The 14,030-nt window shown below is 37.1% G+C and overlaps 1 protein-coding gene across 1 annotated transcript; it reads right to left on the bottom strand.

The window, feature by feature from the left end:
* Positions 1-286: 286 nt before the first annotated feature.
* LOC145779506 (sodium/hydrogen exchanger 9B2-like) lies at positions 287-13,205 on the bottom strand. Its single transcript, XM_082591112.1, has 13 exons — positions 12,864-13,205; positions 11,251-11,356; positions 10,576-10,725; positions 10,193-10,363; positions 9,784-9,926; positions 8,588-8,715; positions 8,167-8,342; positions 7,775-7,881; positions 7,305-7,438; positions 6,847-6,971; positions 6,377-6,513; positions 1,000-1,077; positions 287-885 (listed from the first exon to the last, which is right to left on the bottom strand). The coding sequence occupies exons 1-13, from the start codon at positions 12,990-12,992 to the stop codon at positions 745-747; spliced, it is 1,725 nt and encodes a 574-aa protein (XP_082447238.1). The 5' UTR covers positions 12,993-13,205; the 3' UTR covers positions 287-744.
* Between the last annotated feature and the right edge of the window lie 825 nt (positions 13,206-14,030).

Here is a 14,030-nt window from a genome sequence, read left to right as displayed (position 1 = left end):
ATTATTTTGATGTTGCCAAGCATTAAAAATTTGAAGTAAAGGGGCAACTTTTAAGTGTGTGACAACCAGGGGTAATTCCAGCGAGCGGGAGTTAAATTTTCTATTCTATTTAGCTTTGTATCTGAAAATGAAGTCAAGCGATGGGCAGCTTCCACATGCTTAGCCTATTGAGGCACGCCGGAGGTGCATATTTCGTAAATAAACACATTCTAAGACAAATCCTGGTGTTTTTCCATGTGAGCCGATATAATCACTATTTTAAATCAATTAAACCATAGTGTTTGGTACCGTACAAATGCTATTTTTGTGTTTATTAATTGCAAAGCAACCGCAATAAATACAAGAAATAAAAAAACAAAACATTCAATTGTCATACTAGTTAAGCTATATACAATCAACTGGCCTTTGAACAGACATGAATTACTGCAAAAATGATATTTAATACGCATATACAATAATTTTTTGACGGTTCTACTCCTCAAGTATTTTCTAAAATCATGCAGAAAAAGTATGTTTTTAACAAATCATTGTCGTTTTGAAAATTCGACAAAAAGATATTATAAATATTAATGCAGTTTTAACTAAACGTTGGAAAAATTGAGTCAAATTGCAATTGTGAGAAAGTAAGGTGAACGTATAGTGACTTAGCAGTGGCCTGTTACTGTTGAATGAGTCTCACTCTTTGCAGTGTTCACCATTTAAGGTGGTAAAAATCAACTTCATGTTAACGCTATTCAAAACACGTCATGCTTTTTTAACACTATCGTCATCAATATCTTCTCCTTCTTGTGGTGTTCTCTTCAATAACTTGGGTCCAAGAAGTCCAATCGCCGCTGCGCCGGTGGGAGCCGTCAACAGAATCGACAAAACCGCCAAAGTCAAAACCTTGACAAATGAATAATTTGTTATTTAGTTTAAATCCAACCCGGAACCATGGTTTAAGTGTACCTGGCCAAGTATTTTACCCAAAGCAACTACAACGTTCCATTTTGAAATTACCTTTGTTCCGAAATTGATGTATTCTTCCGATGCTTCGTGTTCTATTGCCATGTCAAGAGCGACAGCTCCAATTGCAGCCTATGGTAAACAAGAAACATCGTGCAAAATAAAGTTTGGTTGTGTATTTTTTCATGCAGATCAAATTTTAACACTGTAGCTAAGTTTTACTCAAGTAATCAATTGTAACTAGTTTTCATTTCGCAAAATGAAATCAGCAAATACTTTTAGGCGACACAGCTTGTCGTTGATAAATCAACTTTGCTTTTTACTTTCATTTTTTGTCTTGTAGTATATAGCCTACCGAAGGTACATAATTTTACAAATCCATAAATAGGCGAGTAAGAATTGACATAAAAATAGCCGGACCCGGACATTTTTGATAACAACCATTTTTCTTCATAAAAAGATGGGTTACCTGTTTGACATCCCAAATCTAAAATTCGGCAAAATTCGGACGTGGGGAAAGGCCTTTTTCACTGGGGCAATTATTGATCGGCGCGCCATCTAGCGGAGGAAAAATTTATGTATTTTCTGTCGTGCTAATTCCCGAATTTTAAGTGAAACAAGGATGAATAACATAGTATCTAGAATTACCCTTTAGCAAAATTTGCTATTTTACGTTGATTCAACGTTGCCAGACGTTGAATCGACGCAAAACAACATATTTTGTTTGCTGAGTGCCTCATGTAACAGAAATTAGGCTTCAATGATAGTGTAAAAGGTGGTCCCATACTTGATTCAAGTGTTGGGTATGAGAAGATAAGGTCCTCATTGTTCTAAGCCTTCGGCACTAAAGATAGTAGGGTGGCCAGTTCCTTTCTCTCGGCCGTCTTTCCTGCAGCAGTTATGCCCACCCAATTTGTTACACCCTAGGTAGAGGTGAGCGGTGTTTATCAACAACCAAGCCGGAAGTCGAACCAGGTTTGCATAATTGGAAAGCCAACGCCTTACCCGTTGTGCCATTCCACAGTGTAGTGGTTGTAAAATTTTACAAAATGCTAATTAACTAAGATGGATTTCGGAAAATGTAATTTCGTCTGTTACAACGTATCTGACGAACATGAAAATTATGGACTCATAAAATTTGGTAATGATTTATACCTTGAACTTTCACAAAGAAAAGCTTTCAGAAATAGCATAATTAAGGAGTTGGATAACAACTATAACGTCATACCAGCCAAGTCATTAAATCCATTGCATCATCGCCAAAGCTGCACAAAAATACTTAGCCTACCTGAAGAAATAGGTCGTTACATGGGTAGCCATTCTTACGTCGATGCAATGTCGCCAGACTTTTGTTGTCAATTGGAATTTTTATACATCAGGTCACAAGATCGAGTATTCTCTTGGATGTACTATCATCCCTTGGTCTTTGTGCAAGTTAAGGTCTCAAGTAATAGCGTTTAAACGATCAGCTACTGTAAGCCAAGCGAATGATGATAATACGGATGAGGTAGTGGACTCTACAAGTCATCCCGGCTCTTTCTGTCAGTGGGTAGCAGATAACTTCAACTTTAACGAAGATACTCTGACAGGTCATGAACTCATGATACAACGCATGTGATGGGTATTTAAATTGTCAAACACCAAGAATGGCAACTCGACCACTAGTTATTGAAAAACAACACGTCAGTGCAAATGAGCTACTGGAATCAGGCAATTTTGGCAATTTAGTCAAGTCGTATATTGCTGCAAAGACAGGTACTTGGAAAGACGTGCGAATCAAGCAGCTGAACGTATCTTCCGTGTTATTTACGCACCATAAATTGCTTGACACTCTATGGCTGTATTCAAACATATTCAATTGTAAGCCAGTACAATGGCAAGGGTTCATGGCTAATGTAGTTAAAGGTGAGTTTCAGGTTTCGTCAGTATCATTTATTCCTATGATACCGCTTAATCCCGCAACAGATGAAGCTGTTTACAATACAATGATATTCGTTCAAGACCAAGCGAGACAAATGAGCAATGAGCATGCTTTGTGCACCGCTAACGTTTGACCAACCCCTCTACTTCAGAGCATTCAAAATTAAACAGGACAATTTTGGTATTTTCAAACATGTTCACTAACGACTTGGTGGTTTTCATCAACTGATGTCCTTTCTCGGAGCAGGGTGCAAACTGAAGGAAAGAAGTGGTTTAGATGATTTATGGAAAACTGTGTATGCATCGAAATCTTTGCCAAAAATAATGGAGAAGATTTGTAGGCTACAACGTTTCAGCAGTGCATTATTGCTGACCTACTCGTGTAAATGTGGATAACGTCTTAATTATTGGTAACGATATTATTCGCAAAAGATGTGGAAAGAAACTGAACGAGATTTAGATCTGACCAAGCAAGTACCTTTGCCGTTATGCGAAAAGCCTTAAAATATGGAGATAAAGAGATACACAATACACATGTCATCCACCGAAATCTGTCACAGATTACTGTCTATAGCCTGTTTGCAGGGGTCACTGGAACCGGACAAATTTTCATATGAACTTGCCAATGTTCCACCATCACTTTTCTCAGATGACGGAAGTATACGGAAATCTCAGACATCTGCATTGTTCAAATACATAATCTTGCAAAATGAAAATATTTTGTGCACTAATTCTCGATTATCTTGTATTTCGATTGTATTTGCTGGCTGTGCTTTCATTTAGTGACTTCCCTGGCCAAAAGTTAGGAATATGAAAAATTTGCTTGAAATGTTCATTCAATATCTTCTACGCGGGGAAAATACCAATATCAGAGTTGTTTTTGACAATTGTGGTATTGAAACAACCAAAGGAGCAGAGCAAAAGCGCATAAGCTGACCACATCATTCTTGTCCCGACGTAGCAATTCGCTTAGACACACCCATCCCGGCAAATAAACCCGCGTTTTTATCAAATAAACGTAACAATTTATAAACTTATTCCAAAATAATCTTAGTAGTAATGGCATTACTGTGGACAAGGCCAAAGGAGAAAGAGACGTTGATGTTGCTATCGTCCGTAAGGTTCTGGAAGAACATGAAACCTATGGTCAGCAAGTATAGGCTAACTGTGATGGCTGACGATACTGATATACTCATCCTTTTGCTTTATCTCGCACCACGCGGAAACAGCATTTAGGCTACATGAAAACGTCTAACGCGAAAATTTTCATTCGTCGAGCTCAGCTTGCTCTCGGAGAAGATATGTGCCGATCTTTGCTATTTTGCCACGCGTTCTCTGGATGCGATACAACATCCTGCTTTAAGCTTTTACGAAACGGGAAAAGTAAAAGTTTTAAAATCTTGAAAGGCCTGGACAAAGTACTACGTAAATGTGCCGACTTCGGAAACAAGAAAGCTTTAAAAGAAAAGACATTTCCAGAATTGGAGAAGAATTCTCCCAAATTCTGTACAAGAGAGTGTTTTCCATCAATACCGTACTTTGAATTTATTGCGCTACCATTACGCTGTATCCCCAAAATATATATCAGTTGAAAGAATGCCTCCAAAAAGTAGAGCATGCTACTTTTACAGCCTTCGTGTGCATCATCAAGTGTCAACATGGCGTCATTTGAAAGCTGTGCTGAGTCCTACTTTCTATGGATACAAGGAAACAGCTTCTGGTCTGGTCCCAATAATGACAGATAATGAACGTGCAGTGTGCACCGAAAACCTTTCTGAAAGAAATTAGGTGCAATTGCAGGAGCGCTAAGCGTTTACGCACATCTTGTGGTTGCTCCAAGAAAGGCTTTAAATGCAGTATTCACTGTGCTTGTGAAGCTCAGTGTGAAAATTCATCACTTTTAGAGTGTTAGATACCCAAGAGCTGTGAGTGTAGAAGTATATTTACTTTAATAAAAATAGTTGCATTCCTAGAACGGGACCTCAAATTGTTACTGTGGTAGTTTTTGCAAGTAATATATTTTTGCAATGAATGATTTGTAAATGAAAGTGAACCCATATATTAAATGTACGCTGCATTTTCTGTTGAAGCAAAGCAATAGTACTGAATAAACGACATTAAATGGTCTCCGTTAATTGCTCAAATCGCTGATGTTTATCTTTCTATTATACGTTGATTATACATCTGCTAACGTTGTATTACCACATGTTTCAGTTGCTAATGTTGTTGAAGTGTCATATAGCCTACATTGAATTACACTTTAACGTAGGCAATTATAATTGCGTGACAATAATTAAACTGTAATAAATGGCCAAATACGTCGCAAATATGGGCGTCGGCAGAACAAATGCAGGGGTGGGGGAGAAGTGGGGGTTGGGAGGGCACAATTTTTGAAGCCAAATTCTACTTGTAAAAAAGCACACAACTTTTAAGCTGCAACATAGGTAAGAAACGTTCTAAATTTAAAGTAACATTTGAGTGGTGAGGTGCAAAAGTTGTGAAAAAAATTACTATTAACGTATGATGTAAATGGTTGTTGCGCCTACGGCGCAAAACTATTTAGAGAAATCAAAAAACGAAACTAGAATTGGTTGAAAACCTGATGAGAAAGTGTTTGTGTGGAAGGCTAATACAATTTTTGAAAATTGCATTCTCAAGCAAATTACACGTAAATCGTAATCTTGGGGGGGGGGTAAGTGCCCCTTTCCTGCCCACACCCATGATCACAACCTTTTTAAAAAAATATTATTACACTTATCTTTTTGTGAGTGTTAATTACGTGTGTATGCTTACTAAGTTGCATTTTTTTTGTTTGTTTGCATACTAAGTTTGCATACGTTACTATTAACGTATGATGTAAGTGGTTGTTGCGCCTACGGCGCAAAACTATTTAGAGAAATCAAAAAACGAAAGTAGAATTGGTTGAAAACCTGATGAGAAAGTGTTTGCGTGGAAGGCTAATAAAATTTTTGAAAATTGCATTCTCAAGCAAATTACACGTAAATCGTAATCTTGGGGGGGGGGGGGGGGTAAGCGCCCCTTTCCTGCCCACACCCATGATCACAACCTTTTTAAAAAAATATTATTACACTTATCTTTTTGTGAGTGTTAATTACGTGTGTATGCTTACTAAGTTGCATTTTACTTAGAGCAAATATTTACAACCGCTAGACGGCGCACTATGAAAATTTAAAATGCGGTTTTGGGGCAGTTCCCCAAGTCCGATTTTTGCCGAATTTTGGAATCGTCGGTCTGATTACCAGACAAGCCTCCTGCAACCAAAAAATGGTTGTTATCAAAAATGTCCGGGTCCAATGTCACTTCTTACTCGCCTAAAACTACTATTAATGTTAAATCCTTCTGGAGGCATCTTTCGTGTGTGAATTTTTCTTTTTTTAAATCTAATTTATTTGCTACATTAGCTATACTTATCAATTAGCACATAGATAAAAAAAAAATGGTATATTTTATCTTTAATTTAGTATTCCTAAAAATATCCAATAAACTTTACCTGTACAGTAGCTTTTGGCACCCAAGCAACAGTGATGAAAATCTTTTCGCGCATATTAAATGATGACCAATACACAGCTAAGAATGCGGTCAAGCTTCGGAAAGCTAAACCAATCAAAATCAGTCCAATTCCAAGACCTGAGAAAAGTGGAGGACAAGGACTTAACAAATTAGCCTCACCACAGATCTGGCGGTTACGTCGTGCAGCAATTCTAATTTAAACTACTTTTCCTTCATTTTATCATTTTTATAAAATCATACATTTTAATTAGGCTATTGTTCCGCTTGTGTGATGCAATTTCACAGTGGACAGTTGACCGTGTAAACAATTTGCTTGATTGGGGCACCACAAACCTTCTCAGTCCACAAAGAGAGAGGGTGCAAGTCACAAACACATGCAGTAAGAAGATATGATAAAAGTAGATTTAGAATTTAAGTTCCTGTGCTATAAAGTTTAAACCAGCTTCTCACCAACAGTCTCAGGTTCTAAGCTTTCAATTCGTACAGATGCCCCGATCAGACCAAAGAGCAAAGGTTGAAAGATAATCCATAAGTTTGCAAAAGTCTTTGCTACTGGCTTTTTTTCTTTGCCCCATCTACACAAAAAAACTCAATAACTTTTGGGTAAGAAATAATCAGAATCATCACAATTTTTAATGCTAGGTTAATAGTTGCTAAACAGCACCCACAAAATAGAACATTTCAGGAATTCCTACAATAAAGTACTTTCTTGAGAAATGCGAAAATCGTGTCTGTATTGTTGAACATTTGATGCTTACTGCAAATACTCCACAACACAGCCAAGTTTAATCTGTGCTAAGCTTTACGCAATGCTTTTGTTTGTGAAACAGAGACAGTTTCAGCCGTCTGAAACTACTTACACTTTATAAACAGCATGTTATATCTATGCATGCTTTTGCAAAACTTGCCTTAAACCAGCAACAAATGACATCACCAAAGTTGCTAATGCTCCAGCTCCAGCAAAGTGCACAAATTTGCTTCCAAAGCCACAGAACAAAGCCAAACCGAGAAGAATTGCTGTCCGGTAACCACTTCGCCCTTTCTGAATATTTTTGAAGTGCATCGTTATATCATTATCTTCATTACCCACATTGCATCATTTTATTTCACATAAGTTTAGACTGCTCATCATGTAAGTGAATTGGTTACATTATGAACCAACAAAAAGAATTCTGTGAGTAATATTGATTTATTTGTTTGAATTATTTTTGATTAGCTTATAATTTATCAGATCACTAAGTAAGCAAAAAAAAACAAAAAAAAAACATGTCAGCTACTTTTTGTTTGATGTACGGTATATAAATTTATATACCTTAGTAAGACTTTGTCATATAACAATGTTTTACAAACTTTTGAAACAGCCACGTCAGTCACTCACCATATTGGCAGGAGGAAAGTACCAAAGAAAAACTCCTAAGAAAACTCCAACACCGATTCCTAATACCAGTTCAAGAGGCCCGTGAATTATCTTTTCCACCAAGTCCCCTGCAATAACATTACAGCTTTAACTCATCGGCGTTTTGAAAGCAAACCTATCATGATCAATTGAAGAGTTTTTGATAATGCTTACACTTAAAACCAAAATTGCAAACAGGTGTTATGTGCCGACGAACATTATTTGAAGTTATAAAAATGTTTGAAAAACACGTTTACTTTGATCTGTAGTCAATAGAGAACTATACTAAAGTTGTAAATAATACAGTTCAGTTTGAAGATATTATGATTTAAGAGAACCAAGTTTATACTTTTGGTTGTCCTGCACTTTGTTACCTTCGGAAAATATCATTCCTAATACAACGTTGAAGCCAGTAATTCCAATAACATCATTCAGCGATGCTCCTGCAATTAAAAATGTTGGAATTCCTCCTTCAACTCCATATCCCTTGTCTTGCAGGTAGAGCAAGGATGGCACAACCACTGCTGGAGAAACAGCGCACAGGACGAATCTAAATCATAAAACAATAAATTAAGTGGTGGGCTTATACTTGTGGTACAATGCACCAGCAAACAGAAAAAAACATGTCAAACACTTGTGATGTTTGAAATATGTATCTAAAGTACCAAGTTGAAGCCTGTTACTATTACTGTCATTAAGGCAGCAGCAAAACTTGCTTACAAAACAATCGTATGCCGAGAATAAAACTCTGGGTCATTCTGTTAAAAAAATTATGCATTGTTGAAATCATCTTACCCGATAACAAATCCCCAGTCCCAGGGGAATTGAATCATAAATGTTGAAAATGCAGCAATTACTGAACATTCTACGATTGATGTGGACACTGCGAACCCAAGGAGAACCCACTTCAGTTTGAACAGCGCCTGTTAGAGAGTAATGTTCTTATTAGGATATTCTACTGATGTATGTCGAAGATCTTTCATTACTCAAAAGCAGCGATTAACCGTGTAGCTGCTGATTGCTTTTCATTGACATTGTTGGAGTTGCAAAAGTTCATTTACATTATGAAGGAAGGTAATTTCCATTTCAAGCACAAGTTTTCAATTTTCTTTCAGCCCTTGCAAAGTTTCTAAGTGAAACAAACCATTTGTATCCCATTACATATCTTAGCGAGGAGGAATTTGTATATGTATGAAGTTGAGCCTGCGCTGTGGAGTTTTAAGGTAAAGTAGCCTACAATGTGCGCTACCCTTGGCCACACCTTTTAAACATAAGTTCGTCTGCCATGGCTCAACAGGCTGAGACGAGGACAGGGAGGTCCCTGAGTTGTAGGTTTTATATCAGACTTTCCTTCTTAGCTTCTGGTTTGAAAACCTTTTCTGCAAGCACGGGAACATTTTAACCCAGTCCTGGGGGCTTGGTTTGGGTAAGTTAGGACATGAACATTGCAGTACGCCTACACATCGCACCTACAAGAGCCAAACCTTTTTCAGGTATTTTACTCATACCTGGGGCTAGGGCCGTTGATAGGATAATTTGGGCCCGGTATCAGTTAAATCTTTGAGTCCCAAATCAAGACACTGCTAAGAGAAACGCACTATATTCAAAGAAAATGAGATAATTTCTTCAACTTACTGGGCCCTTAGAAAACTTTCGGGCCCCAAAAATCTTCCCGGGCTCGGGTCTAAATGTACCCCCTGGACCCCCTGTCAACACTATTACTCTGGGCCAGAGCAGACCTGGAAGTCATGAGAATTAAGAAGTAGCCTACCTCCATTCCTCAAAGCATCACATACTCAAAGTGGTGTCTCCTCACCGGTTACAGTTTTATGTCAGCACCCAGGACAAATTTGTAGCCTAATGCCAACTTATCAGGTGAAACTTTCTTGCTAAAGTAAGGTTTAAAAATCAAAACATACTAAGACGATTCATTTAACTAGGCTATACATTAAAAAAAAATCTCACAAATGCAAAAACTGAAAATTGGTTACCTGACCATCAAGTCCGATTCCAGCCCTTGTTAAAATCACTGTGAGTGCAATCAAGCGTAGCGAAGACGACCAATGTTGTTCAATATCTTTAGCAACGTTAATGTATGGCACGTTTCGTAAAACAAATCCCATTATGAGCATTCCTGTTTGTATTCAAACATTTTTATTACTTCAGCTGTATTGGTAGCATTAAGCGCTTTATAAAAGTACCTCACATTCCAAGCCTACAGTAAGTTATATCGACCTTCCACTGAAAACACCATACACGTAGTTAAGTCGTTCGCTTACTTCCACAACAGTTAAAATCATGGATAATTTTGTTTTCAACAATGTATGATAATTAAACCAACACATGCAGTTCATGTTGCTGATGTTCCAACATTTCGCAAAGCGAATACAGTTAGCCTACCTAGCAATGGTGGAAGAGGTGGGATTCCTGGTAGAGGAATGTGGTTGATGATGTAACCAGCTGCCAGGCAGCAAAGGAGCAGGATAATAATTCCAAAAAGGTTTCCACCAGGTAATGTCTCTTTTGGTGAGATGCTCCAAGGCACGGCCCATGTCAGAAAAGCCAGCAACACTAAAATATAAAATATTTTCTTACAAACTTTTTATACAATGAAGCATGGGTAGGCTACGGCTCACAGCACCGTTTTTTTTTCGATTTGTTCTTTTTTGCCTTTTACACTAGCCCATGTGAAATAAGATTAATCATTAAAAATAAACTACTAATTTAGGCCTACTAGAACTTGTTTGCTAAAGTTTCTCAAGTGCAATTTCTGCGTAACTTACATATGCAAACAAGCTTTGCAATCTTCCCATGTGGTGGGCACATGCACAACCACATGCATCTTTTACCGCAGGAGTCGCTCTGTTCAGGTTCCTCATGATATTTCCACATGCAGCATTGGCAAACATACTCAAGCCTGTTGCAGCATGATTCTGGGAAGAAAAAAACAAGTCTTATAGAGAATGAAGCAATATATTGAGATGGCATCGTCATACAAAACGATAGCAATTAAGCCAAATGGTTTATATTTTATTGTCCTGTTTAATTCCTCGAGTTCTTGAAGCACGGCTAACTATTAGAAAATAGTGTTTAGCAGAAAAAGACATTCAAGTATGTTTTCGTATCATGGCTAACTTATAGCAAGAAATAAATTAGTTAAGAAATGACTCTGTCTATTTGTTTTACTGCATGAAAAACTGCATTGCAACATTGAAGTTTGTTCAGCCCTCAGCCAATGCCTTTTCGCGCAAAAAGGTAAAAAAGAAATGGAGAACATTGTTTCTTAGGCTATACTGCATGAATGATATCGCCATCTTCGGAAACGAAGGACGAACATCACTGCATGAATACTACAATGCATTGTCCAAGTTATTTAGTCAATGTACAATATACCACGGACGGTTAACTGTTCAGACGCAGAAAGGTAAAAAAAGGAATAAAAACGACATCGCTCCCACCTTGTGGTTCACTTTTATTCGTACCATTTGAGCCGTTGTCGAAAAGGAAAACTTTTGTTTCATCTTTTTCTTGATCAGTTTGGAGGTTTGGATAGTCACTCGTCATCTGGAATATCAAAGATATTATAAAGATGTGAAGTGTGAAAAAGAGTAAAACATACAAGCATTGAATTACATAGAGTGAAGCCGGCTGTTAAAGTTTTTAGGAGAAAAGCAACCATCCTTCTCACCATTTTTATGTAGGCTGTAAAATGAATAAACAACTTGTTTGCTGCTGTCTTTACTGAGAACACCTTTATTCAAACACATAAAATGAAAGACCAACGTGATGGAAAACATTTTCTGCAAGTTTACTTTCAATTCAAAAAATTTTTTATTTGTGATAAATATTTAGTCTTAAAAGTTTCTTTATATAGTAGTCTATGAACCAATATATTCTATTAGTGAAGTTGTGCAATTATATTGAATGCTACTTTTTCAATAAAAGCTGTGATTTTTTCAGCCAACTAAAAGCTTTTAAAAAAGAAAACGTTGTTTCCGATAATCTAAATGTCTTCAAAAAAATAATAGCAAAACCAGTTATTTCTTTTCGTATATATTTTTTATTCAATCCAAATTGGTCTGGTTTTATTGTTTTCATGAAAGTTTTTTGTCGACCCAGATTGGCGACTAGCGCTGCTCTGTTTTTTTTCTCGATCTTTTTAGAGGACGAACTTGATGTGTACCGCAGGCTCGATTGCCTGTATCGCAGTGGCAAAACTGCTTGTCATTGCGTATCTCAGTGGCAATAGCAATGACCATGTCATCATTTGTTGGCGCTTTTGTCTATTGGAAAATGCCTTTCCTTGGAATACGTAAAGGAAGAAAACGCCTTCTCAGTTGTACTTGGTTTAAGATGCCGTCTGAACTGCTTGTACGTTACATTAGTTGTTATTTTAATTGAAGGTTAATATAAAAAAATTGCTTTGATAGACTTCGATAGATAAATAGTCCACTAGACTTCGATTCTTAATACAAGTAAACTTGATCATGGCCTGATATGTTTGATAAAAAGTGGCTGGGTCACTTAGTTTGTAAGCTCCCTAAACGTAACATCTTTTAGTAGCCGCCTTGAGAGATGCTTCAATAGAGAGATAGGCTGTTCAGAAGACAATTAGATGGCACTCGTAACCACACCCAATTTAGTGAAAGTATGACTTGTCTGTAGTATGCGATGTTTAATGACTTGTGCATTACTACCCGGCGATGTCTGAGTCGCTTTCGCTATGACGCGGCATGGTTACAGTGACTCCACGTTCGCTCGAGCTTTTTGCCAACATCAGGCAACACTCTGTGTCGCCTACACGTGGTCCCACTACGGTGTGGTGACATGGTTGACGACCTTTGTTCTGTTTGTTCTGTCACTGTTGAATATTTCAACATCTTGCAACGTTTTTCTAAGTGAGAAATGTACCATGAAAGTTTGAGAAGAATCATGGAGGTTTAGGGTCAGGTATTTCATAATCTTTCATTCCATAATTTTTTTTTTTTTTTTTACAAATTTGCAACATCTACTCACAGATAAATAGCCTTATACAACCAAAATCAAAACTCTTGATTTTTCATCAACTCACCAGAAAATTTGTTTCTTTCATGGTAGCCGCAAGCACTTCATCCCCTCGCAAGCTTGGTTCATGGCTTTCACTGCCACTTGATGGCTGTAGCTGTATCATGACGTCATCGCGGTTGACAGAATTTTCCATCGTGTGTTCAAGTTCGGTCAGAAAGCACTTTAACACTTTGACTTTTAATTCTTCAAACTTATTTATTTTATCTGAATCGCAAAAAAAATTTGTTGCTATTCTTTGCAGATTTTCTATTTCATTTAGTAACCGTATTTGGTTTGTTCTTTCATTGCAAATTTTATATTTTGATACTTTGCTCTTTAAGTTTTTTGTAGTCTAGTTTTAAAAAAGCCTGAAATTTTTTTTGTACTGTTTAATTAACTTATTTTTAAAAATAATCTACATTCGAATGAAATGAAATAATTTTAATCTTCATAATCCGACGCAAAATATCCCTTCAACAATTAAGTTGCACCTGATGACACTGTCCTTCAAAATGATCGGTGACCTTGCAAAAATCGTTTATATACCTTCACTCTACACGTCGTGAATTTGTTTAATAAACGGTAACGCTGCTCATCAAACAAAATCTACAGGAGTGGTGTGCGGATAAAACATTCAATATGTTACCAAGTTTAAGTGGAAGTGAAACACGCGGTAGTTATGACACAAAAAAGGAGAATGCAAAAATTCTTGCACTGCGTTGTCAATATGTTTACCTTCGTAAAACTTATGCTTTAAGTTAAAACCAATTAACTGACAATAACTAATCAATTAAAAGTATTCTTCAGTAAACATAAGCACTAGACAAAATGTTAGTGATTTAGTAGCCACCAAGCAACGCAAATTTTGGATTATAAAATAGTAGCGGATCCAGAAAAAAAGCTTGGAGAGGTACTAGGATTCCAACAACCCAAAAATTCCAAGCAAAATTTCTTATAGCTTATCTATTGCAGAAAGTGCGCGAGTTTTGTGCCGCTGGCTCGGTCAATTAAATGTAATTGAACGAGCAAAGTGAGCGAGAAAATTTTGAAAAAAGCAGAAAAATTACATGTTTTTTTCCCAATATCTAGATGTACAGGACACGTGACCAAGTGCACCCCTGCTTCTGTACTGTCAGGAAGAAATAACAAATTTTCCATTTCATTAGACACAAAGAGCTGGCTGGCCACATGC

This window comes from Aplidium turbinatum, chromosome 11, assembly GCF_918807975.1.
Source record: "Aplidium turbinatum chromosome 11, kaAplTurb1.1, whole genome shotgun sequence".
In the NCBI taxonomy this organism is placed as follows: Eukaryota; Metazoa; Chordata; class Ascidiacea; order Aplousobranchia; family Polyclinidae; genus Aplidium; species Aplidium turbinatum.
The sequence above is the reverse complement of the archived record's forward strand: the minus strand, read 5'-3'. Positions and strand labels throughout refer to the sequence as shown.

Coding starts and splice junctions, on each gene's coding strand:
- LOC145779506 (XM_082591112.1), bottom strand. CDS start 12,992: ATGGAAAATTCTGTCAACCGCGATGACGTCATGATACAGCTACAGCCA. Junction 10,364..10,575: donor TGCAAAGCTTGTTTGCATAT/GTAAGTTACGCA, acceptor TTTATATTTTAG/TGTTGCTGGCTTTTCTGACA. Junction 6,514..6,846: donor CTTAGAACCTGAGACTGTTG/GTGAGAAGCTGG, acceptor CACTTTTCTCAG/GTCTTGGAATTGGACTGATT.